Source organism: Protomyctophum parallelum (genome assembly GCF_964188405.1).
Source record: "Protomyctophum parallelum genome assembly, chromosome: 7".
Taxonomy (NCBI): Eukaryota; Metazoa; Chordata; class Actinopteri; order Myctophiformes; family Myctophidae; genus Protomyctophum; species Protomyctophum parallelum.
In genome coordinates, this window is record NC_139705.1 from 40588773 (window position 1) to 40614526 (window position 25754).

Genomic DNA, 25754 nt, shown 5'->3' on the forward strand with positions numbered 1-25754 from the left:
ACACATCTCATATAGGGGCCACAATGCATTCAAAGATGTACCTTTACGTATGTACCTTAAGCTTTGTCATTGGTAAAAAACAAAAAAACGGTCAAAATGACTAACCAATCAGGAAGTAGACAGGCAAATCGACCAATGACAAAGCTTCTAGGAAACTCTTTGAATGCAGATTGCGGCCCTAGATGTGTCACAGAGACTTTTGGGAGCGTTTTACCCATTGCTGTCTGTCTGAATACCCCCCCCCCCAAAAAAAGGTCAATGTTGACATACTATTGCTTATAACAGCTTTAACATATTTATTTGCGCTCACATTTACCAAGACATTCTTGACCACAAACAATATAGTAACAATATAGTAGACAAACTAGGAAAACTCAGTGCTTCAGGATATCACAGGTATACAGTATAGGAAGTATCGCCTCCTCCATATATGGAGACTTTGCCAATTATCGCAGACACTGAACAGAATTCTGCCAATGCCTTAGCTCTCGGCTTGGGCATTCCTGCAATCTCTCACAACTGATTTATGGACATTGCCAAGGCTTCCAAATACTGAATTAACACAAGTAGTTTACATTTGTAACCAAGCTGTATATAGCATCCTTAAGACGCTGGTACTTAAAGGAGCATTCAGTGATTTGGGTGATTTGATAAACGTCCTGGTTCGTCCTGGTAACAAGATGTGCACATGCACGCACTACAGTGGGGGGGGACGCGACAGGCCAACAGCACACACACTAAGGCCCGCCCCTGCTAGCTCCATGATTGGCGGAAGGCCCCTCTCTATTCTGATTGGATGAAGGCTGGGCCACCTATAGCCAAAAACGAAACCTATGGTTTTTTGACCCCCAGGGGTTAACTGGGGACAGGGAGGAACTCCTTATATGGTCAGCAGACTCACAGAGGATTATGACAACAAAACAAAAAAAGAGCTGATATTTTAATTAAGTGAAATCACTGAATATACCTGTAAAGGGGAATACCACTCAAAAAAAGTGTAGCCTAGAACTGTGTAGCCTAGAACTGGAGGTCTAGAACCTGTGGTCATGTGATCAGTGACATCACAAAGATGTACAAACATGGGGTCAGTGACATCACAAAGTTGTACAAACCTGGGGTCAGTGACATCACAACGATGTACAAACCTGGGGTCAGTGACATCACAAAGATGTACAAACCTGGGGTCAGTGACATCACAACGATGTACAAACCTGGGGTCAGTGACATCACACAGATGTGCAAACCTGGGGTCAGTGACATCACAAAGATGTCACTGATCACATGACCCCAGGTTCTAGACCTCCAGTTCTATGCTAAACAGAAGGCGGGGACTTTTTAATAGTTCCACACAACAACGCTATATAGGTATATTAATGACATAGTTCAATGTTGAAAATGAGTGGTATTCCCCTTTAAGCACTGTGGTATAAGGAATGCCTCTTCCAGAATGGTCACTTCTCTAACTGTCCTCATCATCAACAACAACATGGTGTATTAGCTGTTACATCTGAAAATACATAATTTTCATTATTGTGCATGAACATGGCAGTTGAAACACTTGAGTGTGTGTGTGTGTGAGATACTGCTTAATACATTTTGGCAGATGATGAAACATGAACTTGTGTCCTTCATTCTATTGTGCCTAGCAATTGCAGCCATTAAGAATAGTTTCAGGAACTGGAGTGTGATCATGGTGCACACTCTACTACAGTAAATCAGCCTGAGGTGTCATGGCCCTTTAAGCAACTTTCTGACTCTAGTTCAGAGCTTGTATCTCCCACAGCCAGGCTATCTTTAGTATCTTCTTTTTCTTTTAGGGTGTTTTATATCAATGTTAACGTTTTTGCAGTAAACTATTTGTACACAATAATCCATTTCATTATTATGGGAGACCTTAGAGATGAGGAAAAACATTGTTCTGTTTTGTTCTTCCTCCGGTAGAGTAAAAAAAACAAACAAAAAAAGCCCTATTTGACAGTTAGTCACTAGGCTAACTCCCTCTGTCCCCTACCGTTCCAACAACATTCTTTATAAGCGCCTGTGAGTAAGCATCTTATACTCACACTCACACATAATGCTAAACACAAACGATCCATTTCCATTTCTTCCTCTGTCTCTCTCCCACGCACGCGCGCACACACACACACACACACACACACACACACACACACACACACACACACACACACACACACACACACACACACACACACACACACACACACACACACACACACACACACACACACACACACACACACACACACACAAAGGTGCTGTGCGCAATAGCAAACAAACAGTCATTAGTAGATTCCTGGCTCTCGGTTGTGCTGTGCTGTGTTGGTGGTGTGTCCGCGCCTCTCAGGGGGTGCGGCGTAGAGGGGTGTGTGTGCTGCTGTAGGTTTTAATAAAAGCATTGTCTTTGGAAGCTGTCTGAAGGGACTCGCTTTCATTTTGGAGCAGTGACTGCCTGCATGGCTGTGGGAGGAGAGAGGGTCTATTGCGCTGGGACGTGGGGGCGGGCGGCAGGGTTCAGTGTCACCGCCTGGTCCCAGGAGAGCTACTTATTGTTTGATTGTGTGTGTGTGTGTGTATGTGTGTGTGTGTGTGTGTGTGTGTGTGTGTGTGTGTGACTGTGTGTGCGCGCATTTGCCGTTTAATGCACAGTTTCCAGTGGTCCGTACATGGCATAATTACAGGTGGTCCATGAAAAAATATTATTATCATCATCATCATCATCATTATTATTATTATTATTATTATTATGTTTCATGAACATATTATACACCTAAAAGACTGAGAAGCACTAGTCTAAAAGTCTTGTAGAAGCAGAGGCGGAGGGAGAGCTGCTTCCGGGACCCACATAACAAGTGCATGTTGGCACACTCTGACAACACAGCTGATCATGGCTGGAACGATGGCTGTAGAGAGAGGCTCTCCCTGTGATAAGCTGCGTGACGTGTTGCTGTTAATAGACAGGCTTTCATGAAGCTGGAAGTGATGGCAGTGAGACAGTATAGTGATGCTCCACTGGCTGAAGAGTGGCCGCTTTGAAGGATATCGCTCGGCGATAACGAGATAATAACTTGTTTAAATGACACACGCAGGTGTCCTCTCCCCTCTCAGGACCGACTACTCAGCGCGGCCACTCTCTCTCTCTCTCTCCGCTCAATATTTCCTCTCGTCCTCGACATCCCAACAACACCTCCGAGAAGGAGAAGCCGCACCACGAGGAGCCATCTGTGTCATTATATGATGGACAAAGATCGACCGCATGGCCTACATGAAGTAAACATATTGTTTAGGGGGCCCCTGAACATGATGATGATGACGACGACGACGACGACGACGATAGTAATAATAATAATAATTATTATCATCATTATTATTATTATTACTTATTTTGACAATCACGTATCCACTTTAATATTGGCATACACACAACCATAACTGTCACGGTACGCTCCTCTGCCCTTGGACTTTGTTTTGGGACATTTACTTGTATTTGGGCGACTGTGGCTCATGAGGTAGAGCAGGTCGTCCAATGATCCCTGGGTCGGCGGTTCGAATCCCGGCTCCTCCTGTCCACATGTCGAAGTGTCCTTGGGCAAGACACTGAACCCTAAATTGCCTCCAATGAGTTGGTCGGTGTGAGCTTGCCACCATTGGTGTGTGAATGTGGGAAGTGAGGACGTTGGTGTCGACTGTTCGTCGCTTCACCTCCCAATGTATGAATGAATGAACCATTGTAAAGCGCTTTGAGCACTTGGAAAAGCGATATAAAAATGCAATTCATTATTTATTTGTGTTCTTATTTTGTAGTAGTGTTCTGTTATTTCCTGTCTGCCTTGTTTGCTGTCTCCTGCCTTGTCTCACCTCCCTGTATTAGTGTATAGTCACCTGTGTTCTGTTGCCTGTTAGCCTATCCCAGTGTTGATTGTGTGTTTCAGTTCACCTGTGTGTAGTGAGTCTTTGTCTATTTATATGCCCAGGTGTTTTCAGTTCCTTGTCAGTTCGTCGTCGTGAATGACGTGGTCAGTTTGTATAGTAGTATGAAGTGTATGTAGTGTAGTTAATTCATAGTTATTCCAAGTCCTAGTTATTTCATAGTTGTTCCAAGTTATTTCACAGTTATTTCACAGTTATTTCATGTGGCTGGTTTGTCCTACACCTCCAGAACCACATCGTGACACATAACAATGAAATGAAGGACGTTTGCCTGCTCACAAATATCCTTTTCGTCTGATGCATATTCAATTTGTAATACAGTATTGATAATTCGATCTTTTTAATATTGTAAAACATTATAATCATGTGTGCTTCTTTGTCATTAAGATGAAACGACATCGATATCTGTATCGGTGTGGAATCTTGCTGGCCCGGGGCTGGGGGGGGAAGTGGGAGTATAGTTTCATTTTTATATATTTTTTGTTTAGGGCCTACAAAACTCTTGGGTCAGCAGTGAACGGCCTCATCATAACATTGGCACATTGTGGAGAAAAGAAAAAATGCCCGGACTCAGAAGCGCGGCAAGACCGCACGCAGCACCCTGCTCGCCACCTCGTTAATGCGCCTCGTCAGCAGTATCCGGCCTGCGTTGGCAACGAGGGGAGCATCTTTATACAAAAGCAACGAGGGAGGGAAGAATGAGTGTGGCCGTCTGCATGTGTGTGTGTGTGTGTGTGTGTGTGTGTGGGGGGGGGGGGGGGGGGGACACACACTTAATTGTCCCTTTAAGTGTGTTCTCTCTCCTGCAGAGTGGAGGTGTGGAGGGTAACGGCCACCTTAAATCACCGCCCCGGCCACGGCCGTCATTAAAGCCATAATGCCAGGCTCTCGCTTTAATGGAAATGGAAGCCGGCGCGGCACTGGGTGTAAATTAAAGTGTAAGGCCTGAGTTGGGGGGAAAGATTCTGAGGCTCTGACAGGTGCAGCCTGAATTAGCTGTAGTGCTGTTCTAGCAGTCAGGAGAGAGAGAGAGAGAGAGAGAGAGAGAGAGGGAACGCCAGTATTGATTTTAAGCGCTGTTGCACTTCCTATCTGAAAAAGGGGGAATGTGTATTACTGGGGCTAAAGCGCATCAATCACAGCGCATTCCGCCCGCTCCGCTCCTGGCATACTTCAGATTTTGTCGAAATGATAAACAAACGGACCCAAACAAGAAAAAGGATGAAAAAACCCACATTGGCTTACAGTAGCCGATGTGGGCCGGTTGCACGCCGGGCCGGCCCAGCGCTGTACTGTACGGGCACGCGTGCACGTGTGTAATTGGTGTAATTCATCTGGTCTCGCGTGGTGTTGACAGGATGCCATCTCTATTCGGGGCATGTCCTGTTGTTGTAGTATGTCACCTTGGTCAAACAGCTGGCGTCAGCTCCTTGGGCTCCGGCTGGTCCCCCCCCCCAGCACACCCCCCCCCGCCCCCTGCTATCGGCTCACATGTTTATGACCCACGCCGGCATGTGTACATCCCCCCCACCCCCACTGCACAGAATTGTCCCCACACCATGGAGCATAGTAGTGTTTGAGAAATCGACTTTGTGTGAGCACCATTTTCCTGATCCTCAGATGAGAAATTCATTTTTGTATGCTTAAAAATTGTATTTTTTAATATCAGGCTTACAATCACGAAAGGTTACGCCTTGAGGATAGTTTTAGGGTTGGTTTAGAGATTCGCGTGACATTTTCGCGTGTTGCAAGCACGCAACTAAGTATGACTCATCAGGCTTTAGGCAAAAATTGCATTTTTAAACATTGCCCTCCTTAAATTTTGATGTACTCACAAGCACATGCAGAATAGCACGCACAAACTCGTGCGTGCGTGCGTGCATGCGTGTGCGTGCGTGTGTGTGTCAGATTGCTCATGTGGAGCAGCCTCCTCTATGCTGGCTGCTTATCTCTGCCTCGCAGCTTGACCCACTGACCTCTGGCCACAGGGCCCTGGCAGGTGGGGTCAGCCGCTTCCACACACGCTGCTCGCACAGGCCATATCCACGCGCGGATGCACGTGCACACTTGCAGGTCAGCACGAATAAATGCACGAAAGACATAATATGTATAAGCCCACGCACGCACGCACACGCACACACACACACGCGCGCACACACACACACACACACACACACACACACACACACACACACACACACACCACACACACACCAAGGTGTGATGACACATGATAAGGCGTCCCCTTAACCACAGGTCTCTCCCCGCACGGTGACCTTCCACCCTTGACCTTGAGTAGAAAGCGGTACACATAAAGGCCAAGCATCAATCAGCGTCCATCCATCACGGCGGCCTCCCGTCTACCTCTGGCCCTGCATCCATCACCACACCACAGCACCACGCTGACGGCTGGGAAAACACTAAACGCTTGACAAGCCCTCACTATACGCCTTCCCCGTCTGGCATGTCACAGCAGCTGCATGCATGTACAGTATGTACGCACACGCACACGCACACACGTGCGCACACACACACACACACACACACACACACACACACACACACACACACACACACACACACACACACACACACACACACACACACACACACACACACACACACACACACACACACACACACACACACACACACACACACACACACACACACACACACACACACACACACACGGGCTGTCATATACACTCACATGAGACATGCATTTCCGCTGCCTTCAGAGTAATAATGGCCCCTCTCGTCCACATGAAGTGCTCTGCGGAAGCCCCCCCCCCCCCCCCACACACACACACACACACACACTAGACTACACACTTGGGACCCAGCGGTAGGTCAACCAGAGGGCTGTAGGACCCTGGGGAGCCAAGCACAGCAGCACAGGTGCCACTGATGACTTCTCCAAGGCCACAGTCGTCAGGGCCATTGGACTGGCTAATCACTCTGACTGAAGGAAATAAAATACAAAGTATGACATATTAAGCTCGCATCCATCCGTGTGGCGGTGGCAGCGCGTAACGTTCCTGTTAGCATCCATCCGTGTGACGGTGGCAGCGCGTAACGTTCCTGTTAGCATCCATCCGTGTGACGGTGGCAGTGCATAACGTTCCCGTTAGCATCCATCCGTGTGACGGTGGCAGCGCGTAACGTTCCTGTTAGCATCCATCCGTGTGACGGTGGCAGCGCGTAACGTTCCTGTTAGCTCGCATCCATCTGTGTGGCGCAGCGCGGAACGTCCCTGTTAGCTCGCATCCATCCGTGTGACGGTGGCAGCGCATAACGTTCCTGTTAGCATCCATCCGTGTGACGGTGGCAGCGCGTAACGTTCCTGTTAGCATCCATCCGTGTGACGGTGGCAGCGCATAACGTTCCTGTTAGCATCCATCCGTGTGACGGTGGCAGCGCATAACTTCTCTGTTAGCTCGCATCCATCCGTGTAACGGTGGCAGAGCCAGAGTAATCTAGTAAGAGAGTGGCGACACTAGCGTCGACTCCCATTGTAACAATGGAATGCAGATGCTGTGCTCATTCTATCTCAATGGGATAGTTCCAATGTTTGGAACTATAGCCCATAGCACCCGCTTTGCGGCGAGATCAAAGCGTGTCGCCACTCTCTTACTACATTACTAACGTCCCTGTTAGCTCGCATCCATCCGTGTGGCGTCCCTGCTGTCTCTGTGGAGTGTCCTGATTTACAGTGGCGGAAAAGGTATACTCAAATGTTTTACTTAAGTAAAAGTAACAATACTGCAATGTAGAAGTACTGTACATGTCTGGAATATATAAAAGAAAAAACTATTACTAACTAAGTATTGGCATCAAAATGAACGTAAAGTATACCAACAGTACTCACTATGTAGTAGGCCTACACAGGTTTTCAAATGTATGAAATGTTTCAAATAGCCGAAATGTATATATGGCTGAAGTGGTTAATGTATGTTTTGTAATAATAGTAGTGCTGAAAATGTGAAATAAACAATCATATGACGGTTTTTTGCTCAGAAAGTATCAGAGCTACAAGCTCACACACCTTATGAACTTGTACCGTAAGGTTGTACGGCGGCACATAAACCAGGCGTCAGCTCGTATCCGCGCTCCGCGCGCGACTGCACGCCACGTTAGCAGCTCGTAATGTCCCTGCACCCCCTTTTTCCTGTTAACTTCCTCATTTTCATTTTGCCGTTACCGCGGCGCAGATAACAGCACCTGCGGTTTGTCATATTACTTCCCGAGACAAGAGGAATAATAATGAGCCTAATAGCAAATACCGCCGGCTGTATCTCGTGACTAAAATAAGCTCAAGTTCATTGAGGTTACACTCCGAGGTGGTTGGAGGGTGGGGGGGATGGGGGGGTGGTTGGAGGGTGGGGTGGTGGGGGGTGGTTGGAGGGTGGGGGGGATGGGGGGGTGGTTGGAGGGTGGGGTGGTGGGGGGTGGTTGGAGGGTGGGGGGGATGGGGGGTTGTTGGAGGGTGGGGTGGTGGGGGGTGGTTGGAGGGTGGGGTGGTGGGGGGTGGTTGGAGGGTGGGGGGGATGGGGGGGTGGTTGGAGGGTGGGGGGGATGGGGGGGGGGGGGTTGTCGTGATAAAAAGAAAATAGAGAAAAAGGCGAGTCTAAGGCTCTTTTGGTCCGTGTTCCATAATTACAGCGGGGAAACGTATTCTAATTGGCAGTGTCTTTATGCGGGAGCCATTATCAATGTCCCTCCCAGGCACGGGAGGAGAGGGAGAGGTGTAGGTGTGTGTGTGTGTGTGTGTGTGTGTGTGTGTGTGTGTGTGTGTGTGTGTGTGTGTGTGTGTGTGTGTGTGTGTGTGTGTGTGTGTGTGTGTGTGTGTGTGTGTGTGCGCGCGCGTGTGTAGGAGGGTTCTATGTGACGGAGCCCAGGGTCCATTTACACATGGGTGAAGACCGTTAATAATGCCAGCATAGCGATACTGACATGCAGGACTAGAAAGGTTTAACATAATGAGCCAGGTTGTTACAGTACGTGAGACCTGGGTCAGGCTGTATGTCTGTAAAAGCTGCCAGATACACATTTACGTTATACAGTACGTGGCAACGAGCACACGCTGGCACCAACGTGCACACGCTGGCACCAGGTTCGACTGACACGCGAGAAACTAGCGTTCTAGATCAATGGTTCACCAAACTTTTCAACTCGAGACCCAAAAGATGCATTAACTCATTTAGGCCTGACGTCGAAATAAAAAAGAATACAGTTTTCTGACATGTTTCTGTATTAGTGGTGCTCAATTTTTCAAAAATAGCAGACCTACTAATAGTATAACGTAATGCTTAAAACACCAAAAGGGGTTTCCGCCTAAAGTGGGTTAAGGTGTCTGCACAGTGCGACCCAAACGCACACAACAAATACATAATGAATGGATTAACCCAGGTAAGCCCTATTTAATAATGAAAATAGCTTATCGCACGGGTTGACACTAAGGTCTCAGAGGCAAGTTGTGCCCCAGACAATAACACATCAATCTAATCGCCTGATCGGCTGCGAGACTGAGCTGCTTAACCCATTCTGAACGGGCACCCATTTTGGTGTTGGCATCATGTTATGCTTTAGCTATTTAAAAATAGCAGATCTACAAGCTCATATCGCGCCACCGAGTGGCGCGATACGAGCTTGTAGGTCTGCTATTTTTGAAAAAAATCGAAGAGCGACTGACATTTTTAGAATCTGATCTCAGGTCAGAATGGGTTGATCAGACCAGTGTGTGTCCGGCGGAAACCTCGTTATGAATCTGATCTCAGGTCAGAATGGGTTAAACACAGGGGAGGACCAAGCTGGTCAAACACAGAGCTGTCCGCCGCCAAGCGTCTGGCGATCAACGGCAGGTAGATTATAGTGTCGTCTGCACCGTCACAGTGGGGAAATGACTTCACACTACAGGTTGACATTCAATTTTCACGTGTCAGAATTTACTAATAAGACAAGGGGAATGTGTTTTCGATCTGCAAATTGGCCCGGTGCCTTATCTGCATATATTTGAAACAGGAAAGGAGGAAAAAAAAGGAAAGAATGGTCATGTGCGGGCACCATTTTTCGATTTCCAAACATTACAGCAGCTCGTGGCATTTTATTCGTAATGTAGGTGTAACTCCTGACCCCGACAAACACCCCCGGCTTCCACAGAGTTATTAGTTGAGTGGTGAATGTGCAGACAGAGAGGGACACATTAGCATACCGTTCTCAGCAGACATGCACTGCACCACCGCATGTTGTGTTAATTGGCTTGCTAAAAGGCAATTATTAGTCAACATTAATATTCTATCGTTTATCTGTATAGTAGAGGAAACTTTTTTGAAGCGCCATCAGCAGCTTGTAATATTAAACATCCTAAGCCGAACTTAAAGGGAAGTTGAGAGTGTGCACATGAGGGACGTGATCTCTGCTATGTGCAAGGAAAAATACATATACTGTACATTTGAAACGTGTCCAAACACTGGCTGTTTTATGCAACACATTTGTCATTTTGTCATCCGGGACAGGGTCCGGACGTGCCTCCTGCAGGAGACGTGGCTCAGACCTGAACACGTTTGATTTTGGCCTTATAGGAACCCGTTGTGACCACATGCTATTCTGGGCTGGAAAGTAAGCAAGAAAAATGCTCAACTACACAACAAAAGCGTGCAGGCTGCTCAACAACACTGCTGGCTGGCTGCAGAAATATAAAGTTATAGTGCTCAGTGTGAATGGCCCTAGGCTGCTCAACAGTGCCACTTTAGGTCACCCAGCGGTATTGCAGCTGTTCGTACTCTAAACAGACAGACAGACAGACATACACATACGCCAGTCATTTGGTTAGGCACCGCTCCAAAAAAAAGATCACAATGCATCTACATTATACAGTATATGGGCTATTTTGGTAGATGATATCTAGAGCATATAGAGAGGGCCCTATCATACAGAGCCCAGGCGGACAGACTCCTGTCAACTAAGAATAATAATTTACTGTAAGTGCAAAGTTGGAGTCGGAGAGGGGCCGGCCGTGGGCGCTACATGCAGGGATGAAGTGAGTCTCTTACCTTGTTTTAGGGGACGTTGTTAGCCACTCTTCATGCTTTTCAAATGTTATCAAGTAGGCTGCGATCTCCTGTATAAAATAAGAGACAAGGACAGAGAGAGGGAGAGAGAGGGGGAGAGAGAGAGAGATGCTTAGATATGTCATCTTCAATCACCATACTGTACACCTGTTTTTAGAATACATGGGTGAGAGACTGCCTCATTGACATTCAGACAACCGAAGCAGCAGCATAAACAGCGCAGCCTTGGGACAGGGCCCCGGTCAGGCCTGGGGGCGGGGCCCCGGTCAAGCCTGGGGACAGCCCCGGTCAGTTTGGCCCTGGTCAGTTTGGGCCTGGGGACGGGGCCCCAGTCAGTTTGGGCAGGTAAAGTGAAGTAGGCCAACGTGACGGACGAGCGCAGAATGCAGACGAGGTCAGATCATCTACTGAGACCCATCTTTGTTAAAGGGCCTTTGATCAAGTTCGTCTATGGAGGACTTCAAGGTGATCTCTGTAAAGACTGGCATGTCAGTGTTTCACAGAGAGAGAGAGAGAGAGAGAGAGAGAGAGAGAGAGAGAGAGAGAGAGAGGCTTTTAACATTTTTTGGCTCAATCCTCGCACCCAAATCCCTTTGATCTACCCTTGACACTCACCTGTGGATCAATCCCCCCCACCCCCCTTTAACCTCTGAATAATAATCTCCCACACACACATTGGCATGCGTGGCACACTTCAAGAAGGCTACGTGGACCCCTGCGGAGTCAGTCAGTCAGTCAGTCGGTTCTTATGGGCGCAGATGGTAAACACATGGCAGAGATGCACAACCGGCGGAGATAGAGGCACTCCAGACCCTTTCATGTTTCCCCTGATCTCTCCTGCTTAGGCCTAATTCACGGCCCATGTTGCGCATGACGGCGTTGGGCGGCAAAAACAGCAGACCCACGAGCTCACGACGTGTCGCGGACACGACGTGGCGTGAGTTTATAGGTTGGCTATTTTGGCCGAGCGACGCCCAGCGTTCAACAACGTATGCGTCAGGGCAATTTATTTTTCCCCACCGAACTGATGAGCAGAAAATAAAAGCACTTTGGACGCTGCCAGACTACCTAATGATTACCAGTGACAGCTAGCAATTCATTCCTCAGCACGAGCATTCGTCAGCCATGTCAGAGCGTCACACAGTGCACGGCGCGAGCACAGGGCCACTGCTATGTTCCATAATAATATTATCATTCTGTGCCCGGTCTAGGGGACGGGCCTCTCCGCCCTCCCTAGTCTAGGGGACGGGCCTCTCCGCCCACATGGTGGGACTGTTTGCAAAGCTCTCGCGGTGCAGTCTAGACGGGGTCTGCTCTGTGTTGTTTTTCTCTTTTTCTTTTTTAGGTTCAAACTTTGAGCAAAAACGCAACATCATTCCAGGCTGAATTTATTGTGGCTGTTGCGTCACTCGTCCACAGGGGGCAATAATGTCCACATAACAGCAGCTGCTGCCCCAATGAAAATGGAAAGAATAATAATATAAAGTAAGTTATGAGAAACAAGCTGCGTCACAAAGCTATCACACGGACCGTGTCGGTGTCTGTCGCACTATTCTTATACAAGCACATGCACGCACGTATATGCGCACACACACACACACACACAAGCGCGCTCACGCTCACGCATTGAGTGAGCACGGCAGCAAGAAGCTGGTGACCTGGCACAGAGTCATGACTCACCACAGGCAGCCCAAGGGCCTTCTACAGGGGGGTGGGGGATGTATGGGGGGGGGGGGGGTGCATGGGGCTCCCAGTTTGGCAGGGGTCCCGCTAGGGAGGGGCTGCTAGTGTGCCTGGTGCCCATGCCTCCAGGTGCAGGCTGGGAGATAATGCTGCGTTGATTAACTTCCTGTTCTGCTGCCATAACGACCGGAGGCAGCGAGAGGCGCATGACAAGATGGAGTCTGAATTAAGTGGAGGCTCGGAAGGGGCGGCGTGTGTGTGTGTGTCATGGGGACGGGGATAACAGGGGGGACGGGGTGTGTGTGTGTGTGTGTGTTTTGGGGGGGGGGGGGAGGCTGTCAAGTGGAGCTGCTCAGAGGCTCTGCTCTTCTTGTATGTTCAGCTATAGGCCGCTTCCTTTTGCCCGACAACAAAGTGCTCAATAAAGTACACATAGTGCACCGCTTTGCTGCTGACTGAGGGAGCACTGCACTGTACTGTACTGTACTGTACCCCCCCTGTACTAAACACTGTACTGTACCCCCCCTGTATAACACTGTTTTGACATTGTAATGCCCACGGCTTGCTGCCCGGCATCGTGGGCATACTAAGCATATGGAGGAAATGTAACATTAACTGTGCCAACTATGACTGTGTGCCAAGTGTGTATTGTATGCAGCGCTCGCATATGGTCAGCACAAGATTTAGATTTAGAAAAAAGGAGGCTTTTCATACTAATGGGGAGAGCGAAAATAACCGATCCGTTACTTATACGGCGGCAACCTGGAAAAAACTTAACTTTCCTGCATAAATTTCAGAAGTATAAATTAGAATAAGTGCGCCGTGGCCGCTGCAGGTTGGATTAATCCTCTGGGCTCAACGAGAGACAGGTGTGGCTGCCACGCCGTGTTCAGTTTGGGAGGAATGGATGACTGTGGGAACAGCTCCTGTACTGACCTCTGTGCCCATTAGCGCGCAGGCCTCTCCATCACTCTCGTCTTAACCCATTTTTGGCGGGAACCCCTTTTGGTGTTAGCATTATGTTATGCTTTAGCTATTGAAAAATAGCAGATCTAAAAGCTCATAGCGCGCCACCGAGTGGCGCGCTATGAGCTTGTAGGTCTGCTATTTATTTTTTATTCGAGGAACCACTGTCAGGATGTAGAAGACATTAATTTTTAGAATCTGATCCGAGGTCAAAATGGGTTAAAAGTCCACGGGCCAGAAGCAAAGCCCCAGCCTCGACGGCAGGAGATAAAATAGGGAGGGCCGCGCGGTCTGGTAAATAAAAAATGGAAGTGGAGCCTCTCCCCACTGGCTCCCTATATATCCGCTACTCTCTCCCCTCCCCTCCCTGAACAGATGCCAGGGATTATTCCAAACCCCCGACCGACCATAAAGGTGCAATAATCTTATGGCGAGGAAACAAACAAAAACAGACGTGTGGCCATTAAACAGCTGCAAAGAGAGACAAAGTTTGCATGGGCGGCGTAATGAGCGGCTAGCGTGTGTTCGGGTTGAACGCACACACGCTCGCGGGGGGTTTTAAAAGGCGGACGCGCGGGCGGGGCGAGCGCGCTTGAACGCTGATGGTGCATCAAAGTCAAAGCCAGCATCTGTCAACGCGCTCTGGACTCTATTTGCTGACCTCGCCGCCCCGCTCAGAATCACACAGACGGGGGGGGGGGGGGGGGTCGAATATTCAGAGGGGTCTCAACACACACGCACGCACGCACACGCACACACACACACACACGCCGACGCTACCTCTGGCCTCGCAGGGTCAAGAGTCCTGGAACCAGAGGGGCGTTTGTACTGTTCACCTCCTCCGCTGACATGGCTGCTCGCTGGGAGGTGTTTTGAATAATAACACTAGACTGGACTGGGGGGGGGGGGGGGGGGGGGGGGGGTTAACAGCTCAGATTTAGTGGAAGTGCACTCCCAGCCACCGGAATGAATAAATAACAATCAGTGGCAAAGCAGCAGCGAAGCAGAGAGTGAGCAATACCTGCTCTAATTGACACGGTGGATGATGCCAAAAATGAATAAATACAAAAAAAAGCCTTTCATTTTTCCAGCGGAAACAACCACCCGAAGCTGTTTATGTTTGCAAAAAGGCCCAACAAACGCCATCTCATTTGTTGCTTTTGTCTCACTAAAGCCATGACATGTATGCTGTTATCACAGCTACCCCGCCCCCACCCCCCCAACCCCACACCGGAACATGACAGAGCCGTCTAGCAGTGCTTCTGTGGCTGACGGAAAGCCTCGAGTGTTTATGTATCTGTGTGCGCGCACGTGCACGTGCGAGTGTGTCCGTCTCGCAAGGTGCCCGTGTTACAATCAGAAGCGCTGATTACTTCCACCTGTCTCGGTCTGGCATATCATTAACATGCTCTTCAGGAGGTGACATCGCTGCGCTCATCAAGCCTGGCTGTCCCCAACAGTCCTATGCACACCTTCTGCCATCTGATGGCGCGCGCGCACACACACACACACACACACACACTCACGCACGCATGCACACACACACACACACACACGCACGCACACCACACTAACCACTGAGGTGAAAGGAAAGCGCCCCCCCGCCCTAAAAGAGGGAAGAGAGAATTCATTTTGAGACGCCTGGCTTTTACTGTCTAGCCTTTCAAACGATATTTTCACTGGGTGGAAATACAGCATTTTCTCCAGAGAGAATCAGCTTTTTGAAACGTCTAGCTGGTTGAAATGGGAGATGACACTAACATATTCATCCCATTTCACATCTTGGCACCTAGGAAGAGCAATGGCGGCCGGCGTGTAACCTCTCGGCAAATAAACACTGTTTGACCTCCCCCCAACCTTACACACACACACACACCCCCCCCCCCCCCCCCCCCTCCCAGCACCCCAACCCCCAGCGCTCCTCGTCTTTGATTGTCCCAGAAACCCGCCCAGGGCAATGACTTTGCTTCAAGATTCATGATTCTTTATACGAGGACACAGGAGTAAAGAAATATATTTAAATTAAAGGACGCCACGGTTAAAGTTTGTGAACAGCAGCGATAGCAAGTAGAGAACAAGAGAAAACATAGGCAGTGGCACTTTAAACTGCATGTTTATGCAAATCACAAGAAATGTTGAACCTGGAGGTTTTTTAACCACCAAAACTTTTTTAAATTAATTTCAAAGTACTGAGTACTGAGAACATAATATGTTCTCAGTACTCTGAGTTGCACACTGATACAGAAATGCACAGAATGGTAAATAATATTATTACTTGCACTTTGAGATAGAGCTGATAGACCATATCAGTGGTTTGCAGAATCCAGGCTACAATGCCAACAATACTTCATGGCGTTCGGTTTGAGAAAGAAAAAAGTATGTAAATTAACACTGAAGTGCTTAAAGACAGTTGTTATGTTATTATCCTAATGACATTCTTCTTGCTCACACAGTGTCTCTCAGAAGCTCTCTTGACCTCATCATAAGACTTTTTCTGATCCTCACTTAATGGCAGGACATGCAGTATATCTTCCGCTTCGTCCCCTAGAGTATACAGTACATGAAAGTATTCACTTGATATTCTTGGGACTGTTTGTCCAGGCTGGATGCCATTCTGAACCTTTCAAAACGCCTTATCCATTTAGGCCATTCATTTGCATCAGTAAGGTCAAACTTGCCTGGAGGAGTAATTTGGACACTGCTTACTGGAGTCATTGCAGCTGGAGCTGCTTGTGCTCATGTGCTGCTGGCGCCACCACTTGGTTATCTCCGTTTTGCATCTTTCAGCTTTTTATTTTATTTCTATTTTTCAAAAACTTTTTTTTTTTTTTTATGTTCGTTTTTCTGTCAAAAACCTCCCGGCCGTCGTTTTCGTTTCGTTCCGACGTCCCTCTGTTCACTCAATGACTTGTTATGGCTCTCCCCTGTAGACTACATGCACTGTTAGCTTAGCCCCAGTTAGCCCACAACATTAGCCTCTGTTGACTGACACTTGCCACTTTCTCCGTCCGTTCCTCTTGCAGACTTGCGGTAGACTTTCAAACACTTTCCTAATGCCTACTTTATTCTGACACCATGTTATGTTATTATCCTAGTCTAATAATAACGAGGCAGAGGGTGAAGTAGTTCAGTTTACTTCAGTAGCCAGCATAGTAATGACGTCATACACTCTGGTGTTCTGTATATCGAGCGTTCTCATTGGCTCTTCAGTGTTAACCCTTTACACAACAACAGTGACATGAAAAAATATGTTTTTCAAACGTATTACTTATATGGGCATAGTACCTACAGTATAACAATAGATAGTCAAAACAATGCACAATCTTCCATTTGTGTTTATTTTTATATCAAAAGTGCATAAAAAGCAGTTACAGGATTACCGCAATGAAAAAGTATTCAGTTACGTTACGTTACAAGACAATTTTATTATATTTACAGACAATTAACACTAATTTATGTCCTTTTTAATGATATCAAACGAGATCACTGTAAAGAAATTTGCCTTTCGCTCATGCTCACTACCGTTCACTTCCTTGTTCACGGCCCGACTAAAGTGATCAAAACAGCAATGTGCATCCATTGCAGTCCGAGTAAAAAGTGCTGTGTGTGCATGGGTGATACTTCTAAGATATAGAGCAGAGCAATATGAGGTTTCACCCAGGCATGCTGGCTGCTCAGAGGGTTATGATGAGTGCAGTTAGATGTAGACCTGAGACAGAGTCTACTAACCAAAAGTTCTCAGCCAGGGGAAGTAAAAGTATATTGATTGTTGCATAATTTGTATTATGTAAAAGGGTTGTATTTATTTATATGTGACATTGCTTGGTACTGACGTTCATATCAGCACAGGTCCAGTCGTGCGTGGGAGGAGACCTGGCTGGGAGGAGACCTTCCATCAAGCATCAGCCAACTGAAGAAGGCCTCCCACTATTTCAGAGCTGTCACAGCTGTGTTCCTTGGCAGTGATGTGTGTCCTGCTGCCTGGGACGTTACACGCTGTCTTCTGAGCAACACTTTGGGTACTGAAAGGTCAGTTCCTCAGTGCCAATACCTTCTCTTTCATGTTTGAGAACCCGCTAAGTTATTATAGGCTATTTGACTGTGTAATTCGTGAGTGATTCCACCCACAACTATAGTTTGTGGATTTTGTTTGAAGCCGCAACGCCAACTTTGTATATTGTAACTGATACCTTTTGAGTTTTGATAGATTGTGGCTGTGAATACACTGTCAGGCGTGAAGGCGTCAGTTGGACGTCGCGTCAGGTCTCACTTTAAATCCTTCCGGGGCTTTGGGCGGTTCCTAGAGGAGACGCACACGGAAGCCTATTTAAACGCCTGTAGTCCTCTATTTCTTAGTGGGCGTGAGAGGGACAATTGAGTGACAAGATGTTGACACAGACAAAGGCGCATTCTAATGTAGGCTATAAGTTGCTCTGTTGCTACTTCGCTATCGAGTCATGGCTGTCTAGTCGACTGGTTAACGTACGTGCCTTTGGAACGGGGGACCCGGGTACGCCTCCCGGCCGAGGAGTTTTAAAACTAGTTTTGTTTTCGCCGACGACTTGCGCGATGGCCAGTTTACATCTGACGCTGTCCTCCGCGTCAGATGTAAGCTGCCTACAAGCATAAAAATGAAGTGTGTCACCCGGCGGTGAGAAGGAGATTTTTGATTGATTGATTTAAATATTTATTAACAGTTTGCAGAATTACAATACATTTCAAGCACAAACTCAATACAAAGACTGTTAACTGTGAGTGGACGACCCAATTAAGCATTACACTTGTTTACAACAGGGTCCACATTGTTCAATTCATCAAAACATTAAAGACGTACAAATAGACACTTCTATATAGTTAAAGAACAGAACAGGAATTCATCATAAAACAGTGTTCCCTGACCGGGAATCGAACCCGGGCCGCGGCGGTGAGAGCGCCGCACCCTAACCACTAGACTACCACGGAGATGATGATGATGTTGATGAGGGCTGTGGAGGCTGAAGAGAACGGGCTATTTTATAAAGTATAAAGTTATTTTCAATGTCATGGACAATGTAATTCAGCCAGGGGTGCCATGGATGAAAAGATTACAGGGGTGATCTGAAGCAAACATGAGAACCAATGCTTTACTTTATTTCTTCAGACGATTTTTCAATGTTTTGTTAACATTTTGGACATAATGTTACTTCGAGGTGCCCAATGCCCAGTCTGCCTGTATCCCTCGATATGGCTTTACAAATCCCTCCCAGGGGCGTTTGGGTCTGTGAAGAAGAAAACTACAAGTGAATAACCGCCCAGTGGATGGGCTGCAGGCTGCATCTGTTCCATTGGCTAGTGCCTATCACTGCCGGGTGACGCGCATCATTTTCACGCTTGTGCGCGGCTTCCATTTGAGTCTGTCCGTCGCGTCCATTTGAGTCTGTCCGTCACGTCCGTCGGGCGCGGAGGTGGAGCTTATTTTCCATCCACCGGGGTCTAAAAACCCCACGAAGAAGAAAACTTCAGCTTCAACTTCACGCCTCCTGACGCTTAGATGTGCTCACAGGGTGTATTGGAGTAGTCAGATCATGTTAGATTCTATTGTAAATTTGATTTGGTGTATGTTAGGTTAGATAGAGGTTTTGAAGTATAAGCTAAGTATAGGTTTAGCTTAATTTATTTTATTTATTGGTTTGCGTTTGTAAAATTCCCTTCCATTCATTGTAACTTACTGTATTAAAGTTTCTATGTTTTAAAATCACTCCCTCGTAAAGAAACCAAAAAGAAAATGCAATTTAATAAAGCAAAACATTCTCTTGCCAACTTTATGTCACAATTATGTCATTCCTTAAGACGGGATCGGCCAAGCAAAATAAATGATTGGTCTCCGGTTGCCGACCGACTCTATTAAATATGCGCGACCCATTTGATTTTATTGGCATTTAGTAAAAAAAAAAAGATAAGTCAAAATCCGACCGAGTCACTCAGACCAAAAAGGTCTTTATATATGGATATATATGCAGCCCAACAAAACGTAGCCTACACCTGCCCAAAGCCAAAGTTTATGAAGTGTTTTAACGACGTACTCAACTTATAGGCTACTATACGAGAGAGAAGTCAGCTTCTCCGTCCCGGAGAGCACTACGGGCGGATTGACAGTTGACGTTACCGTGTACTGGTTTGTCTTGTGCTGATTTGAATGAAAACACCGGCGTGCAATTATACTTTATATACGGATCCCGACAACAGTGTTATCCCATTCCCCACACGTGGATAAAGAAGAGAGCAAAGTAGGAGTTGTTTTAAGTGCATTGAGTGTCGTGCCTTAATATTTAAAAAAAAATGCTCTCACCCTCTACTGCAACCTCTCTCTCTCTCTCTGTCTGTCCACATGTATGTCTGCCTGGCTGGATCGGGTCTCTCGGAATGTCACAGATTTATTTTGGATTTCGGAACCATTTCTTTGGACCCATGAAGAGCTCTACTGTGTAGTGTGTGAGCTAGCTAGCTAATGTTAGCTATGTTTTTTGACTTTTAACCTGTAGCACTAGCTAGCTATACTCGGGCAAATATTGAAGTTATTAAAAAAGAAGCCTATCCATCATTGCCGTAGGGAAAAAATATATATATATTTTTAAATAAAATAAAATAAATTCCTTGCGACCCATCCTTCCTCAATATATATATATATAAAATAATTTCCCTACCGACTCAGCCCAAAAATGACAGCCAACCGGAGACCAATTATTTATTTTGCTTGGCCTAACATTGATATACAAACTAATCAACAACTAATGTTACACAAACAGAAAGGTATAACAACGTAAATGTGTGTCTTGCTCGAGGACACAACATACAGTAGACCAGACCAGGGCCAGGAGGCCAAGCAGTGACGACCCCTCTACCCAAACTAAGCTACTGCCACCCCAACGTTGACTGACGGGAATGGACGCCATTAGACAGGACCCTATATTTCACAAACGTTTTGATGTTGATCCAAGTCTGTCCCAGGATGACTGGCCGGTTTACTACATTTGTTGCTCTCTCTCTCTCTCTCTCTCTCTCTCTCTCTGATTTATTGTGAGTAGGGAGAGAGGCGTTGAGAGGATCAAGCCTCCCGCATTCACAATGACAGACCTGATCACTTGAAACAACTGTCGCTGTTCCATTAGAAGAGCGAGATACGAGCCTCGTGTCGTTATCTGCTGCAACATCAGACACCTGTCTCTAAACACCATCCATAATGTCTGTCTTTCTATGGCTTTCTCTCTCTCTCTCTCTCTCTCTCTCTCTCTCTCTCTCTCTCGTGCGTTCAAGCTAATGGAGGGTGTGACGCTATAGAGGTGGGCGTCGGGACACAGTAGAAGGAGAAATCTCTGGGGACGTTCCCACATAACATGATGGAGGATTACAGTAGGTCACTGATTCTCAATGTGGGGTCCAGGCCGTTCAAAAATGGCAAATCTGAAAGCCGACAACGGGTCGCGAGGCAAAGTGACCTTGTCGATCTGCTCTTTTTGAAAAATGCGGACAAATCTTCTCTTAAGGGGGTCCCTTAAGAAAGTTATTTCAAGGTTTGAGAACCACTGGTTTCATCTAAAAAAAATGAAACAACAAACTAATTCAGTCACTCACTCAACTACAGTATAAGCATGGTCGAAAATAATTACCACATCTGTTTCTGTCTCGGCTCTACTCTGACACCAGAAGAAAAATAAAACAATGAACCGTCAGTTAAAGGATAATTCCATGCTAGAAGGCTTTCTTACCTTTCTTTGTAGTTGTTACGTCCCCACCAAAGAGGTCCAGGTGTTTTTTTTGTGCAAAAACTCCTTATTGGCTATTTCCCCTACCATAAGCCCTCAATGAATTGCATTGAATTGAATGGGAATTGAATGGGGCTATGGGGTGTTCGCTTATTTCCATCGAAATAAGTAGTAAAGTGTGCCGCTTGGGATATTATTTACATTATGAAGAGAGGATATATACACAAATATAATGATTTTCAGCGATGGAAATAAGAGAATTAGCACCCCATAGCCCCATTCAATTCCCATTCAATTAAATTCATTTAGGGCTTATTGTAGGGGAAATAGCCAATAAGGAGGTTTTGCACAAAATAACACCTGGACCTCTTTGGTGGGGACGTAACAACTACAAATAAAGGTAAGAAAGCTTTCTAGCATGGAATTCTCCTTTAGACATAGGTTAAATAAATGGAATAACCACTTTTGAAACAGGATCAACTGCTGTCAAAAGGCCGAGCCTATATGCAACCAATGTGAGGAAATGCAGGAGGAAAGCAGAGATGGAGAAGGAGTGGGGGCACAGTGCCTCCAGCATGCCTAGTGGTGAAGTCTGGGGAACGCATCCTCAAAGCTTTGACCTTGGCCCGCACTTGAAAAGGCAGGGGTTACAGTGAGAAGTGCCTCCCTGACGACCCGCCCGCCCCCCCCTCCCTGGATCCCAGGGATGCTGTGGAGAGTCAGGTCATCTGATATTTCCTCCAGGGCAGCCCAGGAAAACCAACCTGCCGGGGGCACAAATGGACCGGACGGGGGATGGGGTGTGGGGGCTGATTGAGCTCCTGGTTACCAGGGGACCTCATCAGACATGTTCAAAATGCAATTAGACACAAGAGATAATGCAGACAGACACGAGAGAGACAGTGTGAGAGAGAGAGAGACAGGGAGAGAGAGAGACAGTGAGAGAGAGAGAGACAGGGAGAGAGAGAGACAGGGAGAGAAAGAGGAGCACACAGAGAGAGAAAGTTTAGGGACTGCGAAAAGGAGGACGTAATCACAAAGAAGAGGAGCCATGAAGTTGTATTTTTTCCATGACAAAGACAAATGTATAAAAAGCAGGGGAGGCGTGAAGGTGCGGTGATTAAAAACTGCACCTCCGTTCGATTCTGCAAGCAAAAGCGTCTTTACTGAATCATTTGGGTTATTTTTTTTGTTTATATATACTTCATGAATTCTTAATGCACTCGCAATAATGTATTGCACACTGTATCATCCATGTAATCTCATATGGCTACATTACTCTTTTAAGCAAGAGGGAAAGTAGCGTGTTAGGCGAGAGGGAGTCTATTTTAGCGAGCCGTAACCTCCAGCTAGCCTCAAAGATTGTTGCAAACTCGGGGCTGATAATAGGATGCAGTGGATGCATGCAAGATGAATGACCAGGGGAGAGGGAGAGGGAGAGAGAGAGAGAGAGAGAGAGAGAGAGGGAGAGAGGGAGAGAGAGAGGGAGGGAGGGAAGGAGAGAGAGAGAGAAAAGTAAGAGGTATGAGGCAAAGAAAGAGTGAGAAAGAGGGACAGAGAGAGGGACAACAACAGCGTATATGGGACTGTTGACAGGTGCACTTGGCATCTGCTGAGGAGAAGCGAGGCTGTTCTATACGAGTCCCCGAGCTGGGTTAAAACGATGCCCTCTCCAGCACACTGCTCATTAGACCCTGCATGGGGCTTCCCAGGGACATTGGGGCGGGGGGTGGAGTGGTGGAGGGGTGGAGGGGGGAGGGACGCCACGCTGTGTCCATTTTATTGCTCCGTTGCGAACCCCTTCCTCCCTGCTGCTATACCAGCCTACCCACAATGCACTCCTTCTCCACAGCATCCCGCCCCACCGGTTTCTGCGTTATCGACGTGACAGATATACACCTGCGTGCGTGCGCGCGGACACGCACACACAAAACATAAGGCACGGCTGAACAAAAACTCTGCAAACTGTGGAACGGTGCAGCTACCTTACAAGATGCAGTGTACTTTTACTCGGACATAGGTACACCTCGACTGAGTGCTAAGCAGACGTGCACACACACACACACACACACACACACGCCTCCCACCACAAAAGAGTCTTACTGTATGTTTAAAGCATACCTCAGGCATTTATTTCTGCCTCTCCGTGTACTTGGCTCTCCTACAGTACATGTACTACTGTACCTGCTCAGCCCCTGTGGTCCACACTCTCCCCTGCTGCAAAGGAGGCATGTGTATGTATGTGCATGAGAGAGAGAGAGAGAGCGAGAGGAGAGACTGCCCTACATTATACATAGCTTGGGGATCAATTCAACATTGATCCTGCATGGCTTAGATGTTTTCCAGTAGCTGGTCAATGTATCTCTTCACATTTCTCGCTCGGCGAGTCGGTCATCTACAGACAGGGCCTGAAAAAAGGAGGCACTCTCCCCCCGAGAGAGAGAGCCTAGCTCCTCTCTCCTCTACATCGCTGCCCCCACAATCAATGCTCCTCTCTCTCACCTTTTCTTTTTACGTTTGGTTTACCATACCAGTGATACCACCCCCACATGTTTGGTTTACCATACCAGTGATACCACCCCCACATGTTTCCATACATAGACATAACGGTAGACATGCAAAAGTGTCTCTTCGGCCATGTGCCCGAGGAGAGGACATGGCACAAAGGAAAGGCATGGGCAACGGGAGTTGGCTGTGACAGCGAGATCGTTTTGGCTCCGGGTTGTACCGCTTCGGTGTTTACTTTGGAAATGGTGAGGATACCAGGAGGATGATACCATAAAATAAAATACTATGACCAGCCACTGCCTCTCACCTAACAAAACGCACGTCATGCATCCGAGCAAATCATCCCCATTAACTACTAAACCCACTAAACTTATTAAACTGGACATGAGTTGCCACTTCGCGGATACTTTTTCTCGACTCTATATCAAATCAGTCAAAAACAGCTGATCTACAAGCTCGTATATCTGCAATGTCTGGTGAACATTTCCCCCAGAGTATATAGTAGTAGTATATATAGTAGGGTGTTAGCCCTATTTTCATTTTACAATGGTGTCACACAACCAAATGTTGCAGATGTTCTTGGCTAACGCATAATGACACACCCGTAATATGGATGCCAGGTTCAAAGTGGTTAAAGGAATACTTTTTTCAAGCTAATGCAATTATTTATTGTACTATTATGAAGTGCAAATAATACACCAGCCAACTATGTTGGTAAAAATCGCTGCAGGAGCTTACAGACCAAACACTGTAGTACACCCAGAATGCTTGGCTGGAAACATTAAGACATTCCCTGCGGCTGTGCGAATAGGTCAGACTCATCCTCAGTGGCAGTCTCTCCAGCTCAGCCGGGGCAGTCACGGTAACAGCTGCCTGCACCTCTGCCTCTTGTCGTCGTTCTGTTGGCAGTGAACTGCAGCTCATGTTTAAATGTATGGAGCGCTGTAGAAGATCTGTTTCAACGTGTACACCGTTGTGATGTCACGGGCCTTCACTCTACCCTGGAACTTTGCAAAAGCCGCTGATAATTTCATTGGCACCAATTCTATTAAAAAAAAAGATACAGTTTGGAAAAAAATGGCCTTTAACTAATAAGACAGTCAAACTGGACCCCTGCAGGTCACTTTTAATATGTTTCTTTTTAGTTAATTTTTGTAGTTAAATTAACAATGGGGAAGTTAGGGCGGAAATTACAGCGTTTGGCTGGCGTGCACGGATAAGAGAGAGAGAGTGAGCGATAGAGACAGACACAGAGAGAGAGAGAGAGAGAGAGGGGACATAAAGTGACTGAAATGAAATGCATCTGTCTTTGTCAGCCATAATTAGGCAGCAGTGTGACCTAGTGGCTGGAGCTGTGCACGTATGTGCCTGGTGATGTAAAACCCATGTGGGACCTCCCACTGGTCGTACCCTTGAGAGATGTGTCTCCTGTAATGAGTCTATTACACCTCTATGCCTCTCTCTCTCTCTCTGTCTGTTTCACTCTGGCTGTATAACTTCAGGCAAGACTTTAGGGTTTGTTGGAGGAATGGCTGAAAAGTGGAGAGCTTCATTAGTCAACAGGGCGGCGGTGTGAGCGCGCACGCTCGTGTGTGTGTGTGTGTGTGTGTGGGCGTGCGTGCAGCGCGGCAGGGTGCAGTCAGGTTCACTTCCTGGCTCCCTGTAGCTGTCTGACCTCTGGCGTCTGCTCTCCACATCCCTTCATCATCTGTCCAGCGGGACGTCGGTCCCTCCCGCTGAACGGACCCCCTCCCCCCCCCCCCCCGCCTAGGAGGATGGGGGGAGTGGCCAAACCGCCGCCATGCTAACCTCCCCCTGACCCCAGACAGCCCAC

General features: G+C 47.2%; 1 protein-coding gene across 1 annotated transcript in view; it reads right to left on the minus strand.

The window, feature by feature from the left end:
• The window catches only part of camta1a (calmodulin binding transcription activator 1a), a gene marked incomplete at both ends in the record, with an annotated part of 491338 nt that overhangs the window by 330258 nt on the left and 135326 nt on the right, over nucleotides 1-25754 (minus strand). The window contains one exon of the mRNA XM_083769830.1: nucleotides 11004-11071. Within this exon, the coding sequence (XP_083625956.1) occupies nucleotides 11004-11071 (68 nt within the window). The remainder of the gene's footprint in view (nucleotides 1-11003; nucleotides 11072-25754) is intronic.